The sequence below is a fragment of the Cetorhinus maximus genome, chromosome 15, assembly GCF_964194155.1.
Source record: "Cetorhinus maximus chromosome 15, sCetMax3.hap1.1, whole genome shotgun sequence".
Lineage (NCBI taxonomy): Eukaryota > Metazoa > Chordata > Chondrichthyes > Lamniformes > Cetorhinidae > Cetorhinus > Cetorhinus maximus.
Genome location: NC_135893.1, coordinates 13,610,014 through 13,631,626, shown reverse-complemented (window position 1 = coordinate 13,631,626; position 21,613 = coordinate 13,610,014). Strand labels below are relative to the sequence as shown.

At 44.7% G+C, this 21,613-nt stretch overlaps 1 protein-coding gene across 10 annotated transcripts in view; it reads right to left on the bottom strand.

Moving 5' to 3' along the window:
• The window catches only part of prdm16 (PR domain containing 16), a 798,908-nt gene that overhangs the window by 6,544 nt on the left and 770,751 nt on the right, over positions 1-21,613 (bottom strand). For 9 of the 10 annotated variants that reach the window (XM_078557892.1, XM_078557895.1, XM_078557896.1 and 6 more), the window contains 2 exons: positions 6,555-6,797; positions 3,770-3,950 (listed from right to left, as the gene is read on the bottom strand). In XM_078557892.1, coding sequence (XP_078414018.1) covers positions 3,770-3,950; positions 6,555-6,797 — 424 coding nt within the window. The remainder of the gene's footprint in view (positions 1-3,769; positions 3,951-6,554; positions 6,798-21,613) is intronic. The other variant, XM_078557902.1, reaches the window with a different exon arrangement.

Below are 21,613 nucleotides of genomic sequence, written 5' to 3'. Positions count from 1 at the left end.
TTAGGGCAGTGGGTCACTGGATGGGGGTCAGCCAAGAACAGGAACCACAGCTAATTTTGTCCCTCCACTTTACTTACTATCATGGGTGAAATTAATTAATTCAGTGCAGTCCAGAGTTGAAACCTTGGATCTTCCTGCTTAGTATCACACCAGGTGATGCAACTATTCACTTAACCATTAAACTGAAAATTATAGACTTAAACATCATCACTTAGATTCAAGGGGCCTGATTTGAACACTGTGGGGGTGAGTCAGTTAAAATCTCACCCAACTTCTATATGGATACGAGGAGGAAGAGAAGTTCTAATCTCTCTTGGTCCTCAAATATTCGAATATTCTGACTGGATGGCCACAAATGGAGGGACAACTGAATGTTTGTCAATGGCTTTCTGTATCCTGTAAAACCAAAACCCATCTCAATCAAAACAGAACAGCTAGGACTTGTGGTACTCAATATCACAAACATTTGTTCCAAACCAGTTTCATAGATGGAGCAACATTGGGGACAAACCAACAAAAAGATAGTTTCATACAGCATTTTTTTTTAAAGAAGCATTGAGTCACAAATAGACATTCTCAGTAACAGTAAGATCAGGAGCTATATTAGTGAAACACAGTTAGTAAGAAGCAGGCAAAAGTTGAGGCATGCCCTTATCTCATCTGTTACCCAAAGATGTCATGGTCTAACTCTGAATCCATGCCAGTGACAAGGAACCTTATGGACCATCAGCATATATGCTGTCTTGCTCCAACGTTTGTGGGCAATGGCTAAAGTTCCTTACGTCAGCACATTTTCAGAACATGATATTCCTTGAATTAATCGCTAAAAGACAAGCTTGCATTCTTTTTTGCAAGTTTAGTTAAAAGATTTTACCACTAAAAACAATGAAATCCGAGAATCTAATGGAGTAAAATATCATTATTAACAATTATGCATACAACTACTTTCCAGTGGAGGTCAAAGTTAAGCAAGGTCATCTGGAGTACATTAAACATTTTTAACATCTATCGATGTACATTACACCCTTTTCAACAAATATTTTAAATATAACAGTAAAATAAAATCCTTAGCAAGCATCTTCCATTAGCGAAAGGACCGTCACAGTGTACATCTTACTGCTCTGTCCTTGTGAACGTTGTACTTCTCTGCAAGTTTACATCATACTTTACATCATCCAGTATATTGTATAATTTCATCACAGTGTACGTCATATTGCTCCATCAAAGTGTATGTTGTACTCTGTCACGGTGTACATTGCACTGTTCCATCACAGTGTATGCTGTATTTCTCTGTCACAGTGTACAATATATTGGTAGTACAAGAGTTCTGTATTCCACCTGTAACTGTCAGCCCCATTTTTTACAGCACCTTTTACTCTAAAAGGAGTCCAGATTAAACTGCATAGCTCTGCTGTAGATACTTTCATCTGACTAGCACAGACCTTGGAGTCAGGAACTACCAAGCTGGGATAACTTTAATCTGTAAGAGATCAACTGCATGTTATATATCTCCCCTGACTTTAATCTCAATTGAAGCCATGGGAAATTAAAATCATGAGAGATTCATAATGGACAGGAAACTATCACCCATGTTAGTCCAACACCCAAAGTCAAAATGATCCCCAGTGACTCCAGAGTTTGATTTTGATGCTGGCCACAGAATCTAAAATCACGTTAATGAAATCAAACTTTTAATCAGCACTGATTCATGTCCAAGTCAGGAAAAAAGCAAAATACTGGAGATGCTGGAAATCTGAAATAAAAACAGAAAATGCTGGAAAAAATCAGCAGATCTGGCAGCATTTGTGGAGAGAGAAACAAGTTAGTGTTTTGACCATATGACTCTTCTTCAGATCGAAAGAGGAGTAGAAATGTGATGGACTTTATACAGTTTAAGAGGGGATGGAGCAGGTGAAGCAAAATAGGTCAGGGGTAGGTTGGAGCTTAGGGGAGATTGACAAAGATGTCATGGACACAAGGCAAATGGAGTGTTAATGGTAATGTTAAAGACTAAAGAAGGTAAGAAAGCAGAATGTGTTAATAGCAGAATAAGGGTCTCAATTCCTCCAAATAAAAGGTATGTTCCAGTGTTCCTTGTTCCAGTTCTACTCAGGCCCCCTCCCACAACTCTTTTTCGGTACATCGGTGACTGTATCAGTGCAGCTTCATGCTCTCTTCTGGACCTGGAAAAATTTATCGATTTTGCTTCCAATTTCTACCCCTCTCTCACCTTCACATGGTCCATCTCCGACCCTTCCCTTCCTTGACCTTTCTGTCTCCATCTCTGGTGATAGACAGCCTACAAGTATTCATTACAAGCCTACTGACTCCCACAGCTTCCTTGACTACAGCTCCTCACACCCTGCTCCATGCAAGGACTCCATCCCATTCTCCCGGTCCCTCTGCCTCCATCGCATCTGTTCACCTTCCAAAACAGTGCTTCTTACATGTCATCCTTTCTCCCCCCCACTGTGATTGACAGTGCCCTCAACCATGTCTGACCCATTTCCTGCACTTCTGTCCTCACCCCTTCCCCTCCCTCCCAGAGCCATGATAGGGCTCCCCTTGTCCTCACTATTCACCCCACCAGCCTCTGCATTCAAAGGAACATCCTCTGCCATTTCCACCAACTCTTTCATGATGCCACCACAAAACATATCTTTCCCTCACCCACCCCCACCCCGTCAGCATTTTGTAGGGACCGTTCCCTCCATGACACACTGGTCCACTCCGCCATCACCTCCAACTCCTCATCCCTTTCTTACGGCACCTTCCCATGCAATCGCAGAAGGTATAACACCTGCCCCTTTATCCCCGCCCTCCTCACCGTCCAAGGCCCCAGACATTCAGTACAGGTGAAGCAGTGCTTCACTTGCACTCCCTCCAATTTGGTCTACTCTATTTGCTGCTCCCAATGTGGTCTCCTCCACAGTGGGGAGACTAAACACAGACTGGGTGACTGCTTTGTGGAACATCTTCGCTTAGTCCGCAAGCATGACCCAGACCTTCCTGTTGCTTGCCATTTCAATATACCATCTTGCTCTCATGCCCACATGTCCATCCTTGGCCTGCTGTTATGTTCCAATGAAGCCCAACGCAAACTGGAGGAACAGAACCTCATCTTCTGATTAGGCAATTTACAGCCTTCCATCAACAACTTCAGACTGTGAATTCTCTCCTCCATCTTATACCCCTTTTTTTAATCCAATATGTTTTTAACTTATTTATTCATTTTTTAATTCTTTTTCCCCAACTTCCCCTCCCCACCCCCACAGGGCCATCTGTCGCTTGTTTCTATGTTGTGCTTTCACAGAACGTTGACCCTTGTTCTGCTATCAACACATTCTGCTCTCTTACCTTTATGCCACTAATAGCACCTTCTTTAGTCTTTAACACTACCATTAACACTCCCTTTGTCTTGTGTCCATGACATCTTTGTCAATCTCTCCTGAGCTCCCACCTAACCCTGACCTTCTATTTTGCTCCACTGCTTCACCCCCTCTTAAACAGTATAAAACCCATTACATTTCTACTTCTCTTTAGCTTTGAAGAAGAGTCATATGGACTCGAAATGTTAACTCTGTTTCTCTCTCCACAGATGGTGCCAGACATGCTGAGTTTTTTCCAGTATTTTTCTCCTGAAATAAAAACAGAAAGTTTGTCTGTGTGCGCGCGCGCACTCTACTGTGAAGAATAGGGCTTGTGCAATAAACATAGTAAAAAATGTTACTTATCACTAAGAGTGTGCTTCTGCTGTAGAGTACCATACCTGAGTTTTAGCCTGCCTGTACAGTGTCTCTTTTATTGCTTCGGAGTCTAAGGAGGAATTAAAGACTGCGGCCTCTTTCACCTCGTACTGCTCCTCTGCTGCCTTACGCAAGTCCAGCCCTTTTGTGAAATTCGCTATCTGGTCCAAGGCCAGCAGCCCAGCTTCATCCTCAGCAATACACCTGTGCCAATGATCAGGGGGAGGGGGAAAGGTGACCCCATGTTAGCCCTTCTGACCTTACACAACTCAGCTAATCAGAGTCAGCATTGCTGGCTCAATCTTTGCATGCACATGCAAGGGTTGCACAGCACAAACCACACACACGGCAGTGACGACAGAGGTGGGTGCAGTGAATGGTGTTACCCAAGCATGATGAGATGGGGGTGTTTGTAGCGTGATGACACACACAGGTGAACAAAACACCAAAAGGAGCGTCTTTACTGTTGCTGGTTCATTTTAAATAGTTCAGAGTTCATCCTGGCAAATCCCATGGAGATTATACAAAATGTTATATCTATGATTCAGAATGGATTGTGACTTTTATAGAATTTCTATCACTTCTTTAGTTAGCCGCTATCTTACAATCAGGAGGGTGTGTAAGGAGTCTTTGTTTTCATGATGTGAGTGATGCTAGCAATTTTCACCTTTGGCTACCATTTTAATATGTCTGTAAAATAAAAGTATATGAGAAGTAATTTGGTTAAGTAGGTTTCTACAGATTTGGACTTCTCTATTCTGGGTTTGACTGGGCCCATTGGGTTTCTTGTTAATTGGGGTAATCGCACTGTGATCAGCTGCACGTGTAGTTTGAGTGACTGAAAGTTTCTTTTTTATATAATATGAGTAACTGCATCAATTTGCTTTTCATATTATGGGAGTGATTGTGATTTGATCAGGTATCCATGAAATAAGTGTCTGGTGAGGGCTTGGGCTCATTGGGATTCAGGACAGAATTTCATGTTTGCATTGGGGGGAGCCTCTCCCACCAGCTGGAGAACTAGCGGAAACCTCATATCACCCCTGTTGGTGAAGGCTCGCCAGTATTAAGTGGCATCATTCAGCATTGGACCTTCCCTTCAATTAAGGAACCCAGGGGTGGAAACTCCACCCCCTGAGAGCTGCCATCCAATCAGAGGCTCGCAACTCTCCATTGCCGTAATGCCATCAAGAGTGGTGGCAGCTGCCAGTAATGCACCCACCAGAAGCCTAGGATCAATGTGGGACCTCAGGCCAAAGTTGAATGAGGGTAAGATTGGGGACAGGGGTGAGGGTCGTGGGAGAGGGAGGGAGCTGGCTTTCACTGGGCCCCCCGCCTTCCCAAAGCTGGGTCCCTCGATAAGGCACTAAATGCATTTGAACAAGGGAGTCCCCCGGAGCCTTGCAAGCAAACTTGACAGGCTGTGCTTTTTGGACTTCCTGTGTGGCAACTCCCCACAGGTGGTGGAGCAATGAGGCCCCTAAGTAGGCATCAATTGTTGACTTAAGGGCCTCAATTAACGTCTGGGCAGGAAGGTCATCCACGAGCCTTCCCATCTCAGACCTAATTGAGTGGAGGCAAGAAGGTGGGAAAGTACCCATCCTGCAACCTCTTGCCCGATTAGATGCTGCCCCATCCCAATTTGCCACTGGAATGGCATTAAATTCCGCTCTCTATATTTGGGACTGAAATATGCTGTAAAATGTATGTTAGGCTGGATCTTTCACTCCAATCTCTGATAATGCTATTACAGTGAATGGCAGCTCACATACTGAACAGTGGCTGTGTGATTCAGATATAACATGGCAATATGCCAAAAACAAGGTTTATATCTCTTATACAGCAGAAAGCAGATCAAAATTGTTTGGTTAAATTGGATTTCGAGTAGACAATTATCTGAATGAAATACTGCAAAATTCAATGCCTAGTTTCAGCAAAATTGGGAACAAATTGCAAAGGCAATTGTGATTGCATCAGTCTCCCATCACCCCTAGAGTACAGAATCCCCATGATGCCACTCTTGGTACTTAATCTTTAAGACAAAGTTGTGACAGGCCAATTTAAATCTGTAGGTTTGATGGCATAAAATGGAGTCCACAGAGGATACAGTCTGTAGATCCAATTTAACTATATATATGTCACCGTTTTGATGTGCTTGGCATGAAACCTCCTGCAATAACTTCTGATGCACAGAATACCTCAGTTTGAGAGAATGGTGCCGCTTTTTCGCGTGTGCATGTGAAGACTGAAGGAAATTTAAGATAAGATTACATCAGTGCTGGGAATTGGAACATTCTTTTCAATTTTGTCATCCTGTATCAGCAGCAAGTACTCCCAAGTTAGGACAGTACAGGCCAAAAGCACACTGAAGGTCCTCTACTCTATGACCACTACCACACCATCCAGCCTAAAATGTGCTTCAATTTGAAGAGCTCAAGGCAGAAAAAAAGGGGGATTGGGATTTGACTGGATTTACATTTGGATGTGGTAACACTCTGACTTTGACTTAGTCACAAGTGTAGTGCATTACCTCATTGGGTTAACCGCAGTACGAATGGGCTAAAAGCAGTGAGTACCATTTCAAGAGGTTTACAATACAAATGGTACAATTAAATTGGCTAGTTAATTTAATATTTAGGCGCTTTTCTTCTTAAGAAATCAGAACCAGCATCGTATGAGATCACTCCATCACCTTGTGGACCTCTCAACCCATACCTGTTAAACCAACCATTCTTGGGGTAGGTAGCATGCTTTCAATATGAAGATATGAAGAAGAATATATGAAGAACATATATGAATTTCACAAACCTGTGGGCCTGCTCATAGCCCAGGGTGAGCGGGGCAGGCCGCTCCTCTTCATTTTCTCTGAATTGGGCTCTGGCATCAGTCTTCGGTGAAATTGGGTCGTCCTGGGATTTTTCCGTCATGCTCTCGTCCTCCTCTTCATCTTCTTCCTCTAGTTCCTCCTCTTCATCCTCATCATCTGCCTCTTCTGCTTTCTGATTGGTCAGTGGGTGATCTGGCTCCTGGTGGCCACTTTGCGCCTCATGCCTAAAATAGGGATACAGTGAATAAAAAATGGTTCGAGGCATTGGACAGGAGTAGATGGAATTATCCTATTCCACCATTTACTTTCTGTTCAGTGTACAGCAGCATCACTACACTGTAGTGAAATCTGGAAAAGTCAACAAAATTTGTTTCTTTATGGTTCAGGGAAGAATCGGGTCATTTAATAGGTTAACATGCTAGCCTTTTGCTTCTGAAATCTGCATTCTAATGCAGCCCAGGCTGATAGGATGAAGATTGTCTCCCTCTGCTGGTTACAAGAGTCCTATCTCAAATGTGTGTTAGATGTCTCAGCTTCTAGGAGGCATAATGCAACACTCAAGACAGCAGCTGCTAGTAATGGTTCTGCTGCTGCCATTTACAGTTCCTTTTGTTTCTTTAATTGTCTTATTACCTTGCTTTGCACCATCATCACTTTTATCATTTAATCTCTCCTGCCTTCTATCCAATCACAAACCTTGCTATTGGTTCTTTCTTCCTCTCCCTCTTTCCCTGCCTCTGTACTTGCTTAAAACTGGGACATTGTTAACCTTTTCCAACTCTTATTAAAGATCATTAACCTGAAATGTTAACCCTGATTCTTTTTTCACAGCTGCTGCCTGACCTGCTGAGTATTTTCAGCATTCTCCTTTTTATTTCAGGTTTCCAACCTCCAAAATATTTTGCTTTGTATAACACAATGCTTTTTAGCACTAAATTGTCAGTATCAGTTAGAGAGGCCACCAGGGTGGTTAGTGTGGAAAATTTATATATTGGTGTGGTGAAGGATACTCCTTTGATGTTGGTTCCAAGGCACAGTATTGATTCAGGGTTCAGGACTTTGATCTCCTGATTACTATGTGTTATGGGCTTGATTTTCCAGGCAGGTTTCTCATTAGAAACATTGAACTTTATTTACAGGCTGCAGCAGCAGTTACATGCTTCCATCAAGCTCCACAGCTAGAAAAATAATTCCTACTCTAAGATCCCCTACGTTTAAAGCTGATTTATTCACACTCTCACGTGATACTATACAACACAATAAATCTTAAAGCTACAGTCACTACATTTTTTAAAGCTACAATTATTACATTCCTCCTTTAAATTTTTTGTACAGTTTGTATTTACAAGAACATTCATGACATTACAAATGTATACACGGGTCATGGAATTATAAATTCAATCTCTCAGGTGGAATGTCTTAGCTCCACAACTTTCGAATCTCTTACAGGATCCACATTATCTGGAACCACAGCAAGATCAGGTACCTGTTTAGCATAGGCAGTTCAGTGTTATCTACTCTGATTTTCTGGACGATTGTACAGGTTTTTATTCCTTTTTTTACTAACTCCACAGATGTTGGACATCCTGCACCTCGGGAGACCCAGTGCCTCGTGGCCTGATCGGGGCTGTTTTTTCCTTTAAATTTAAAACTGCAGCATGGCTTTCTGTTTTGATTGCCCTTTTTTTTTAAGCTTACAAGCTGTCAACTCTGCAACAAGCTTTTAAAAAAACTTTTAACTCTGTAATCTTTTTTTTTTACTGTGCACTGCAGGTTGTTTTTAAACCTTTCTTTACTTGCAGCTGTGTGCCAGCTTCTCTAACCTACTGAACCTGCGGGGCTGCCGCCTATTTTATAATATAAGTGCAGATTCTCTTTTTTTTTCTTTTTCTTTTTGCCTCTGCAGGTCCTGTTTTTTGCTATTTGGATTGGAGCCCTTTTTTTAAACTTAAAATGACAGCGCTTCTGTTTCCTCTGTTTGAACTCTGCAGCATGGCTGGTGAGTATATTTTCTTTCCTTCTGTTTAAACAAGGTACTCACAGGTGCTGGGTAAGGGACAATGCTGGACCCAATATATCCTCGTTGTCAGTTTGTTATGGACTTGATTTTCCAGACAGATTTCTCATTAGAAACATCAAACTTTATTTATAGGCTGCAGCAGCAGTTACATGCTTCCATCAAGCTCCACAACCAGAAGAAGAATTCCTACTCTAAGGTTCCCCACGTTTAGAGCTGATTTGTTCACACTGTCACATGATACTATACAACACAATAAGTCTTAAAGCTACAGTCACTACATTCCTTAAGGCTACAATTACTGCACTACGCTATACCTGACACAGGAATATCTTGACTCTCTAAATTAGCATTTTTTTCCCCCAACACAAACTTCCCTCCTCCAGACAAGCACAAAATTCACCAAAGAAAATAAGTCCAGCACTGTGGGGTTTCCCAACATAAGGGATCATCAGCCTAAATGCCACTCTCTTTCCTTTGCCCCCAGTTTTCCTCCTCCTAGTCTGAAGGTGTTTCCTGACATTGGATGCTAGCAGCTTTCTAGTATCTCACCCAAGTGGCCACCTTCTTATGTGGGCCAGGATAGCTACTGGTAGGCTAATCAACCATGGATTGGCATCACCATCAAGTCTTATCTAATCCGCATCTGATGTCTGATTGAGCCCAATTTTCACTGGAGGTTATTGGGTAATAATCAGAAGTGGGAACCCTGGATTATGTTCCAGTTTCTTAATCCAGGGAATGCTGAGGGCAATTGAAATATTACCAGTTTCTCACAGATCAGGACTAATGCCTATTCCCAGTCAATATAGCTTATATTGCACTGACAAAGCATTTACCAACAGAATCATGCTACCTCTCCACCATCTATAAAGCACAAGTCAAAAGTGTGATGGAATACTCTCCACTAGCCTGGATGAGTGCAGTTGCAATACTCAATACTCAACACAATCCAGGAGAAAGTAATCCGGCTTGATTGGCAGCCCATCCACCACTTTAAACATCTGCTCCCCCTACCACTGGTACACTATGGCTGCATTGTGTACTATCTTCAGAATTCACTGCAGCAACTTGCCAAGGCTTCTTTGGCAGCACCTCCCAAACCCACAATCTCTACCACCTAGGAGGACAAGGGCAGCAGGTGCATGGGAACACTATCACCTCCAGATTCCCCTACAAGTCACACATCATCCCAATTTGGGCATATATTGTTGTTTTTCATTGTAGCTCTGTCAACATCCTGGAACCTCCTAACCAATAGCATTGTGGGAGCACCTTCCCTACAAGGACTGCAGTGGATCAAGAGAAGGCCCACTGCCACCTTCTCTGGAGCAACTAGGATGGGCAATAAATGCTGACCTTATCAGTGACACACATTCATGAGGATGAATGAATAGAAAAGTCAATCTTGATTGATTGAACTATAGTTGGGGTAGAGAAGGGAGCAATAAACAGATGGAACAGATTGATGATTGAACTATTGTTGAGGTGGGCTAATGGTTGAACTTTTGTTGAGATGCAGAGGGAAGCAGTGAACAAGCAGAATAGACCGATTTTTAACTATCAGTGGATTAGAGGAGGGGACTGGAAGGCAGGCAGTAGAAGCAGTATTCATGCTGATTTTTTTCACTCGCCTAATTCATTGGGATGTGATTGGATCTCTGTCTAACCCTGCTGAGCAAACAAAGAAAAAAATCAGTCAAACCACAAATAACTTGTGCTTGGAGTGCTAACTGGGTATCTTTCACTTGGGTGATATTTTAAATGATTGAGCCCAGTCTAAGGAGCAGGGTTGTATCCCAGATGCTAGGGCAGCAAGACTATGTGCAGAGAAAAAAAGGTATATTATAGTTAGAAGTGACAGCAGCTTAATACATATTCCAGATGAGCGGTTAGACAAGGCAGGAGTTTCTTTATTTGGACTATATCGACTGGCAAAAGCCACTCAAACATTTTGACTCATTGCTCTTTCCTACTACTCCCCCAAATCCCTGTAGAATTCAGGGATTTATGAGTAGGCCTTTATTCACACTTGGCGCTTTTATACCTAGTTTAAAAATGCCTCGACTGCAAAAGGAAAAGCTATCTCGGCAAGCTTGAGAGTGGCAGACGACCACCTAATCCGATACGGGCATAGCCCTTCCAACTTCACTGGTGTCCTTTCCTCTGTAGCGAACACCCAAGGGTTAAAGTACCTTTTGGGGTCTTGCTTCGAGTTGTTCAATGTATATTCATACTACAGAGCAACATTTACAGTGGATTCAATTACTGCTCAAAAAAAATTCTATATCTGTACAAGTAATTGAGGCAAATCTGAATCTTGTCAATTTACCAAACCTCCCCATCTGGAGCAGACCTCAGCATTTGAGCCAGCATGAGCCAGAAAGAAGTTATAACTGGAATGCAAGGCCCCAGCTGAAATGTCATAAAGCACTAGTTCCGGAACAAAGCTTACCGGGTAAAAATTCAACGGCACCAAGTTTCAGAACGTTAAACGCTGGATCCAGGCCTTCCCCACCCTAATCAGATAGTCTGAAATTGGTTTCTCATGTAAATAACATAGGTGGGCTATTTCGCCTTACAAGCAGCTTGGCCTCCTATAGAATTGAATTTTAGATCTCATGAGTAAGTGCCCTAGGTGAGATGTGGAGGGAGAAAAGCTGCTGGGACCAGCTCTAATTAGGAATGCTGCAGAGTCAAAAGGCATCTGGTGTCCTCCTGACTCCACATCAAATTTTTTTTTAAATGTTACTTTTTTGGTGGTGGCAGCTTGCTCAGCCATATGCATGGCAGCAGAATTTGAGCACAGCAGTTCAATTTCCCAGAGAGCTTTTAAAGCAGGTGTTAGGCCCATCATTAACAAATAGAAGCTCCTGCCTAATACATGTTTTAGGTGGCTACCCTGACAGCTGAAAAATGGCTGATTCACTGTTGCGTTGAATGATCTAGGTGTCGTGGGGGGTAGAATTATGGTTCCTAAGTTGCCATGCCTGGATTTCTCAAAGCATACAATGCTCCATGGAAATAGCAGCATTTCTGTTTGATCAGTCTATAGGCCAATTAAATTGTCACAGGCCACTTACACCTTACGAAAACTCTCTCCAGTTTTTGTGTAACGTGATTTGCAATTTTATTTAAAAAGTACAAGTAGCGAATGTGCCTGTTTCTGAATGGATGGGCATGTGTAATGCCTGCTTACCACCATATTCCCATTGAACCACAGCCACTGCATCTCAGGGGCTGCTTGGTGTGCCAAAATGTTTCCAAAATGGAAGTGCTTCACAAAATGGAATTGCAAGCATGACAAAGGCAGTGGTGCAATGAAGTAGTGTGATTCTAAAACCAATGATTAATAAAGCAACCCCCAGCTGCAGTTGAAGCTCGTGTCACACAAGGTTCACCTTATGCATGTCTCCACAGGGATGTACGGCTAAAACAAAGATGTGCATTTATTTAGATCTTAGCCTCTCTGAATCCACAACAGCACCTGGCTTTTACTTTCTGCCACCACAAACATTCGCTTTCTAACATCTTGGGTAAAAACACTTCTTTATTCATTGCTGCTCAATATTATTCCTCTGCACATGCTTTATTGGGTATTGCAGGAAAGGACTGAAGAAGGAGAAATCTCTCTTCTGCCTAAGGAGCCCACCAAAAGTGATGTGCTGCCAGAGAACAGAGCTCCATTTACAACACACGTGCTACACATTCAGTTTTTTTTGTACAAATAAACTTGATCCCAAGACAGGTCCAGAGAAAAAAAAATCAAAACTTTCTCCAAAGACAGGAATGCAGTTTGTGACCACTCGATTCTATTTCAATCCAGATTAAATAAATCCTGAGCCAAATAGCATTTAATTAAAATATATGTAAAGCTCGACCCAGATTGATACTACATTTCGAGACTCCATGTCGATTTGTCTCCACACATCAACTAAGTGTTTGCATTAAGTCGTTTAATCATTTTTTTTCTGTGGAGATGTATGTACTGGGTTACTTCCCTGTGGGGTCAATCATACAAGGCCTCTGAAGCACTCAGTTTTATAGAAACTAGGTCCCAATTAGAATTTCTCTTATATCCTTGAGGAAATGCGATCATAATTGTATTTTATTCCACAAAGAAAATACCCGATTGTCCTAGTTTGTCCCTCTAGTTAGCAAAGACCTCTCAGACAAAGTGACAGATCCGCTGATATTCCTTCTCTCCTTTTCTTTTTTACAGCCTCCCGAAGGGTTGTTAAATGCTTGGAGGTAGAGTGAGAGTGACGTTTAATCACAATGCTGACAGAGAGCTGGTCTGCTTTGGGCCCTAAGAAAAGCAAACAGTGGATAATGCTGGTCGGTCCTGATTTCAGATAGAACAACATTCTCCTTCATTTTCTTTTTTTTAAGAAGCTCTGTTCTTTCATCTGTTGAGTTAGCGGCCTGGGCGTCAGGGGACCTGCGTCTGGTCCAGCCAGGCTACCTTGTCTTGTAGCAGGAAAAGGGTCATTTGCTCTGTCGTCTGGGGACAAAGGGGGAAGCGCTGAGGGGAGGAGGGAGGGGGGCACACTGGGTAATTAGCACAGACCTGATCCAGCTGCCTCCAAACAGAAACAGCTCTTAACTCCTAAAGTGAATTCCCTCAGCTGAGCAATTTAACAGTAAACTTCTTAAATTCTGCAAACCAATTGCTCACTTACTAAGTAAACTTTTAACACTTAAGAAACTGGAAAACTTCTCAGCCACGTGCTACAGCATGAATCAAGAAATTTGTCTAAAATTATATGTTTTAAATTGTGCTCCACCAAATTGCGACAGCACAGAAATTCCTTGTGACATGTTAGCTATTTAAAATTCATCTTTCGGATGTGGGCAAAACTGTCCATTTTATTATTGTCATTCTAATTTTATACAACTGTGTGGTTTGCTAGGTCACTTAAGGGGGCAGTTAAGAGTCAACCACATTGGTGTAGGACTGAGTCACATAAAGACCAAATTTGGTAACACAGCAGATTTCCTGTCCTCAAGAACTTCAGTGAACCAGTTGGTTTTTCATGACCATCCGACAGCTTCGTGGTCACCTTATTGATGCTATTTTTTATTTGCAGATTTTAAAAACTGTGTTAAAATTTGCAACCTGCCATTCATGTAGGTTATTAGTCCAGGGCTCTGGAATACTAGTCAAGCAACATAATTATTATGCTACAGTATTATACAATACTAATTGTATGTTGCATGAACTGGACAGAAATGGGTCATTCAGAAAGTGCAAGATGGGGAATTGATCACATATGTGGAAGATGCAATTGTCTTCTTTAACATGCATGGACTATCATGCCGTGTGTGTGTGTGTCTGTGTGTGTAAAACATTTCGGTGCCCAGTTTTCAATTCCCACAATTCTAGGAAATTCTGTCCCAAAAGTAGGTGGCCAGTTTAAAACTGACAGGTCCAGTTGCTGAAGGATTCTACAACAGCTGAATGAGTGGAAGTCTTTCTGAGCATATAACATTTAAGTGTTGGCCTGACTCAGAGGGTTGTGAGTCCAATTCCTATTTCAGAGATGTGAGACTGGCAGCTAACATCAAAGGAAGTCCAAAAGTCTATTTTCTATGCATGCGCCCATAGAAGCTGATGAAAGGGGGAGTGGGGTCGATTAGGGACCAAAAAGGAGACTTATGCATGGATGCAGGGGGTATGGCTGAGATATTAAATGAGTACTTTGCATCTGTCTTTACCAAGAAAGAAGATGCTGCTTAAGCCATAGTGAAAGAGGAGATTGCTGAGACACTGGATGTGCTAAAAATTGATAAAGATGTGTAGAATCTGCTGGGAGTGCTTAAAATTGATAAGTCACCAGGGCTGAATGAGATGCATCCAAGGATACTGAGGGAAGTAAGGGTGGAAATTGCAGAGGAAATTGCCATAATCTTTCAATCTTCTTTAGACATGTGGGGGGTGCCAGAGGAATGGAAAATTTCAAATTTAACACCTTTGTTCAAAACAGGGTGTAAGGAGAAGCCCAGCAGCCTCAGGACAGTCACTCTAACCTCAGTGGTTGAAAAGCTATTAGAAACAATAATTCTGTACAAAATAAACAGTTGCTTGGCTAAATGTAGATTAATAAGAAGAGTCATCTCAGATTTGTTAAGGTAATATCATGTTTAACTAATTTGCTTGGACAAGATTTTCCCTTCATTGGGCGGGTGCGATGGATGGACCCTGGAGAGGCTGTGAAATGGACAACTGCCAGCGATTGGGCCCCGACTGCCAATTCACGCTGTTGGGCCAATTAAGGCCCACCCAGCGTGAAACGCGGCTCTACACTGGCCAGGAAGGGCCAAGCGGAGGTGAGGGGCTGTCGGCTGCAAGGTCCAATGGCGACATGGCAGCCGGTTTAAAAGCGGCCCAGGCAGCCGCTGGAAGGTTGCCACGGAGGACGTTCCCTGAGCCGACACTCTGGACCCAAGTGCAGCTGGACACGGCAGGCTGGAGGGCAAGCCAGGTGGGCACTCGGCCACCCCCACTTCTCTGATAAGTGGAGGAGGTGACTGCCAGGAGGGACACCCTTTTCCCCAGGGATGGGAGGAGGAGGCCACCACACCTCACCAAGAGGGTATGGGAGGAGGTGGCAGCGCTGGTCAGCAGCCGTGACTGGTGCGACGCTCCTGGGTGCAGTGCTGGAAGCGTTTCAATGACCTGCTGTGCTCAGGAAGGGTGAGTACCATGTTGGCATGGGTCAGTGTGCAGATGTGTTAAGGTCTGGCCATGCCCCCAAGGACCTCAGGAGTGCTAGAGTCTGAGTGCCAACTGTCAATCATGCCAGAGCTGGCCAAGGGGGTGAGCCATGGCTGCTTGGACTGAGTGCCTTCTGGCTCGAGGGCCATGACTTGGATGTGCCCTGCCAGGTGCTCCTCAGCTGGGGTTGACCAGGCTGCAGTGGCACTGCAGGTAGAGTGGACTAATCAATGCTCCTCTGTTGTTTCAGAAGAAGATGGCCCACAACAATATAGAAAGGTCGCAGACCAGCGGAGCTAGCCTCCTAATCCTCTCGAGATATGAATAAGATGCCCTGGCACTCGAAAGCTGGCACGCCCCACGTGCAACTGGGCATGGAAAAGTGGGGTGCACAGAGGTGAGAATTTCAGCTTATACAACCATTCTAGTGTAGTCTCTTCATTGATGTGAGCCTCAAACCAGGAATCCCCATTGATCATTGGAAGACGAGGGCACCACGATGCAGACCTCCGTTGTCTCACCAGGGTGCCTGGCATATACAGTGACAGTGTAATGTCTTTAACTAATGACATGTCCGCTTCTCCCTTTTGGGTTTGCCAGCAGGCGTTCGCTCTCCGGACCCTGAAGAGCCACCACTGACACCGGAGGATCATTGGGTGTCATTTGCACCTGCGTCACATCCGCTCTCTGAAGCAGGTATCAGCGCAGATCCCAGCACCTCGGTGGGCATTAGAGCGGTGGTTAGTATCTCGGTGCACATTGTTGAGGGCACTTCACAATCGCTTGAGATGCAGGTGGAGGCAGGAAGTGCCCAGGACACTGGCACTCGGAGGTCTGCTGGGGACCAGGATGATACTCAGTCGAAGGCTGATGATGAGCCTCTGGCATCGTCCATTAGACGGCAGGTGCTGGATGTCCAGCGAAATGTGCAGGAGGATCTGGTAGAGATCCATGAGGGTCTGCATGCCATGGTCTCAGTTATGGAGGAGTCCATGCAGAGCATGAGCGCTGTGTTGACCATCATGGCCGAGCGCACTGACTCCTCCATTGAGAGAGTGGCAACTCTCATGGAGAGGCAGCTCTAGGGACAGAATGAGGGGTTCCTTGGGTTGTGCTTGGACCTGCAAGCCCTCACACAGGCACTGACCTCCGGTGGTCAGTGTCAATGTGGGAGATGGATGAGGCACCCAGTATCCCAGCTAGGTGCTTGTCCATCAATGGTGTGCAGGGAGGTCCAGAGCGACCTCACGTTGGCGCGTGAGCTGCCTGTCGTCTCTGCGGGCTTGTCTCAGGATGCTCCGGATGGCGGCAGCAGCTCCTCTGCCCCTCCACCAGTGTCCGTGGCATCTGATGAGGTTGCGGCGACTGAGGAGATGTCAGCTGTGGCACTAGCTGCTCCCTCCCAGGTGGGGCCAGCACAAGCTCCACTGGCCAGAGGACGACTGCCAAGGTCATCAAGGCCAACAAGACAGCAGAGTCAGCAGGCTGTCTCCAATGCCGGTGTCAGCGAGGGGGAAGACTTAGCACTCGCAAACGTAAGTTAAAGGCATCATGAGCACAAGAGGGACAGAGCACGGGTGATTTTATGTTAATTTTTGTTTACTTTGTATATACTGGTCTGATGTTGAATGCCAGAAACGTTTCTGTTAAAATTGTTGAACTGTCAGAATGACGTAAATTGTGTTTTTGTCGTCATGGCCTGAGTATCCTTCACCTTTTGATTTCATTGGTGCGGGGAACACCAGTATGTAATGCTGGACATAGATAGCTCTGAACTTAATTGCACATGCACTGTGCACCCATTCTTTGGGTTAAAATGACATCTGGGATGAGGCGGCAGCCCTGGCATGCGTATGAAGCTGATCTTTGGTAGACTAGCTCAAGGAGCATTGAATTTCTTTTTTATTCATTCATGGAATGTGGGCTTTGCTGGCTGGGACAGCATTTATTGCCCATCCCTAGTTGCCCTTGAGAAGGTAGTGGTGAGCTGCCTTCTTGAACTGCTGCAGCCCATGTGGTGTAGGTACACCCACAGTGCTGTTAGGAAGGGAGTTCCAGGATTTTGACCCAGCAACAGTGAAGGAACGGAGAACTTCCATTTGGTGGTATTCCCATATATCTGCTGCCCTTGTCCTTCTAGATGGTAGTGGTCGTGGGTTTGGGAGGTGCTGTTGAAGGAATCTTGGTGAATTCCTGCAGTGCATCTTGTAGATGGTACACCCTGCTGCTACTGTGCGTTGGTGGTGGAGGGAATGAACCTTTGTGGATGTGGTGCCAATCAAGCGGGCTGCTTTGTCCTGGACGGTGTCAAACTTCTTGAGTGTTGTGGGAGCTGCACTCATCCAGGCATTGGGGAGTATTCCATCACACTCCTGACTTGTGCCTTGTAGATGGTGGACAGGCTTTGAGTAGTCAGGAGCTAAATTACTCATTGCAGGATTCCTAGCCTCTGACCTGCTCTTGTAGCCATAGTATTTATATGGCTAGTCCAGCTAAGTTTCTGGTCAATGGTAACCCCCAGGATGTTGATAGTGGGGGATTCAGTGATGATAATGCTATTGAACATCAGGGGGCAATGATTGGGTTCTCTCTTGTTGGAGATGGTCATTGCCTGACACTTGAGTGGCACGAATGCTACTTGCCACTTGTCAGCCCAAGCCTGGATATTGTCTTGCTGCATTTGGACATGGACTGCTTCAGTATCTGACGGTTCGTGAATGGTACTGAACATTGTGCAATCAGTGAACATCCCCACTTCTGACCTTATGATGGAAGGAAGGTCATTGATGAAGCAGCTGAAGATGGTTGGGCCAAGGACACTACCCTGAGGAACTCCTGCAGTGATGTTTTGGAGCTGAGATGACTGATCGCCAACAACCACAACCATCTTCCTTTGTGCTAGGTATGACTCCAACCAGCAAAGAATTTTGCCGCTGATTCCCATTGACTCCGGTTTTGATAGGGCTCCTTGATGCCACATTCAGTCAAGGACAGTCACTCTCACCTCACCTTGGGAGTTCAGCTCTTTTGTCCATGTTTAAGCCAAGGCTGTAATGAGGTCAGGAGCAGAGTAGCCCTGGCGGAACCCAAACTGTGCGTCAGTGAGCAGATTATTGCTAAGCAAGTGCCATTTGTTGGCACTGTTGATGACCCCTTCCATTACTTTACTGATGATGGAGAGTAGACTGATGGGCGGTAATTGGTTGGGTTCGATTTGTCCTGCTTTTTGTGTACAAGACTTCCCTGGGCAATTTTCCACATTGCTGGGTAGATGCCAGTGTTGTAGCCATACTGGAACAACTTGGCTAGGGCGTGGCAAGTTCTGGAGCACAAATCTTCAGTACTATTGCCAGAATTTTGTCAGGACCCATAGCCTTTGCAGTATCCAGTGCCTTCAGCTGTTTCTTGATATCATGTGGAGTGAACTGAATTGGCTGAAGACTGGCATCTGTGATGCTGGGGACCTCCGGAGGAGACCGAGATGGATCATCCACTTGGCACTTCTGGCTGAAGATTGTTGCAAATGCTTCAGCCTTTTCTTTTCATTGATGTGGGTATTTGTGGAACCTCTTCCTCCAGTGAGTTGTTTAATTGTCCACCATCATTCACGACTGGATGTGGCAGGACGACAGAGCTTAGATCTGATCCGTTGGTTGTGGGATCGCTTAGCTCTATCATTTGCTGCTTATGCTGTTTGGCATGCAAGTAGTCCCATGTTGTAGCTTCACCAGGTTGACACCTCATTTTTAGGTATGCCTGGTGCTGTTCCTGGCGTGCCCTCCTGCACTCTTCATTGAACCAAGGTTGATCCCCTGGCTTGACGGTAATGGTAGAGTGTGGGACATGCTGGGCCATGAGGTTACAGATTGTGTTCGAGTACAATTTTGCTGCTGCTGATGGCCCACAGCACCTCATGGATGCCCAGTCTTAATTTGCTAGGTCTGTTCGAAATCTATCCCATTTAGCACGGTGGTAATGCCACACAACATGATGGACGGTATCCTCAATGTGAAGATGGGACTTCGTCTCCACAATGACCGTGCGGTGGTCACTCCTACCGATACTATCATGGACAGATGCATCTGCAGGAGGCAGATTGGTGAGGATGAGGTCAAGTATGTTTTTTCCTCTTGTTGGTTCCCTCACCACCTGCTGCAGACCCAGTCTAGCAGCTATGTCATTTAGGACTCGGCCAGCTCAGTCACTGGTGCTACCAAGCCGCTCACTGTGGAGACGAAGCCCCGCCTTCACATTGAGGATACCCTCCATCAAGTTAGATTGGAGACCCCAGTGAAGGGTCAGAAATAGGTGGGGAGGTCGGGTTTTAGAAGCTAGGTGGGGGAGGCACAAAGGGGTACCATCTTGGAGGGTGCCTCCGATGTGTACAGGGGGCTCCTCAAAGGAGGTATCCCAACCCTGCTCTTCCTGCCTGCCTTTAGCGCATGCAATGAAACCTGCCAGGCTGGTTGTCTTCCTTCCACCTTCTCCAGCTGCACATATTATTGTAGCGGAGACAGAATGAGATCTTTAAGTGGCCTTAATTGGCCACTTAAGGGCCTCAATAAGCCTAAGAGTGGGCAGGATACCTTACCTGCCACCCGTCATCTGGGGGACAGGTTGGGGGTGGGTGGGAAGGCAGTGGGTTGGCTACCTGTTTTATTTAACGTTGGCAGGGGGGCGTAAAATTCACCCCTATGACTCTGTGAGGTTACAATGACGGTTGACGAAGGTCATGCGGTTGATATGGTGTTCATGGGCTTCCAAAGGGCATTTGATAAAGTACCACATAACAGGCATGTCAGCAAAGTTGAAACCCATGGAATAAAAAGGACAATGGCAGCATGGATATGAAGTTGGCTGAGTGACAGCAAATGAGAGCAGTGGTGAACAGAACTGGAGGAAGATATATAATGGGGTTTCCCAGGGGTTAGCCTTAGGATCACTGTTTTTCTTAATCTATATTAATGAGCTAGCCTTTGATGTACAGAGTACAATTTCAAAATTTGCAGATGACACAATACTTGAAAGTATAGAGAGACCGAGTGATAGAGAGACTGAGGGAGCGAGAGAGACCGAATGAGTGAGAGAGAGACCGAGTGAGAGAGAAACCGAGAGATAGAGACCGAGAGGGAGAGAGAGAGACCGAGAGAGAGTGAGACCGAGAGAGAGAGAGATCGAGTGAGAGAGAGACCAAGTGAGAGTGATAGACCGAGAGAGAGACCGAGAGAGAGAGAGACCAAGAGTGAGAGAGAATTGTGAACTGTGAGGAGGATAGTGATAACCTTCAAGAGGACTTAAACAGGCTGGTGGAATGGGAAGAAGTAGCAAATGTGACATATAAAATTTAATGCAGAGAAGAGTGAATTGATTCATTTTGGTAGGAAGAATGAGGAAAGGCAACATAAAATAAAGGGTGCAATTCTAAAGGGGGTGCAGGAGCAGAGGGACCTGGGAGTAATCATTGAAGGTGGCAAAGCAAGTGGTTAATAAAGTGGTTGAGAAAGTGGTTAATAAAGCACATAGGATCCTGGGCTTTATAAATAGGGGCATAGAGTATTTAAAAAAATTATTATTCTTCCATGGGATGGGAGCATTGCTGGCAAGACCAGCATTTGTTGCTCAAACCTAATTGTTCTTGAGAAGGGGCTGGTAAGCCACCTTCTTGATCCATTGCAGATCATCTGGAGTAGTTACCCTTACAGCTGTTAGAAAGGGAAGGAAGTTATGATAAACCTGAATAAAGCACTGGTTCAGCCTCAACTGGAGTATTTTGTCCAATTCTGGGCCTCAACACTTTAGGAAGGATGTGAAGGCATTAGATAAATTGTAGAAAAGATTCACGAGAATGGTTCCTGGGATGAGGAACTTCAGCTACAGGGATATATTGGAGAAACTGGAGCTATTCTCTGGAGAGAAGAGAAGATTAAGGGGATATTTGATAGAGGTTTTCAAAATTATGAGTGGTCTGGACAGGGTAAATAGGGAGAAACTGTTCCTATTGGCAGAAGGATCAAGAGCCAGAGGACACTGATTTAAGGCGATTGGCAAAAGAAGCAATGGTGACACAAGGAAAAACGTTTTTATGCAGCGCGGTTAGGATCTGGAATGCACTGTCTGAGAGTGTGGTGGAGGTAGATTCAACAGGCCTTCAACAGGGAACTGGATAATTATCTAAAGAGGAAAGATTTGCAAGGCAATGGGGGAAAAGTGGGAGAGTGGGATTGGTGAGTGCTTCTTCAAGAGAACCAGCACAGACATTATGGGCTGAATGGCCTCCTTCTGTTCTGTAACCATCCTATGATTCC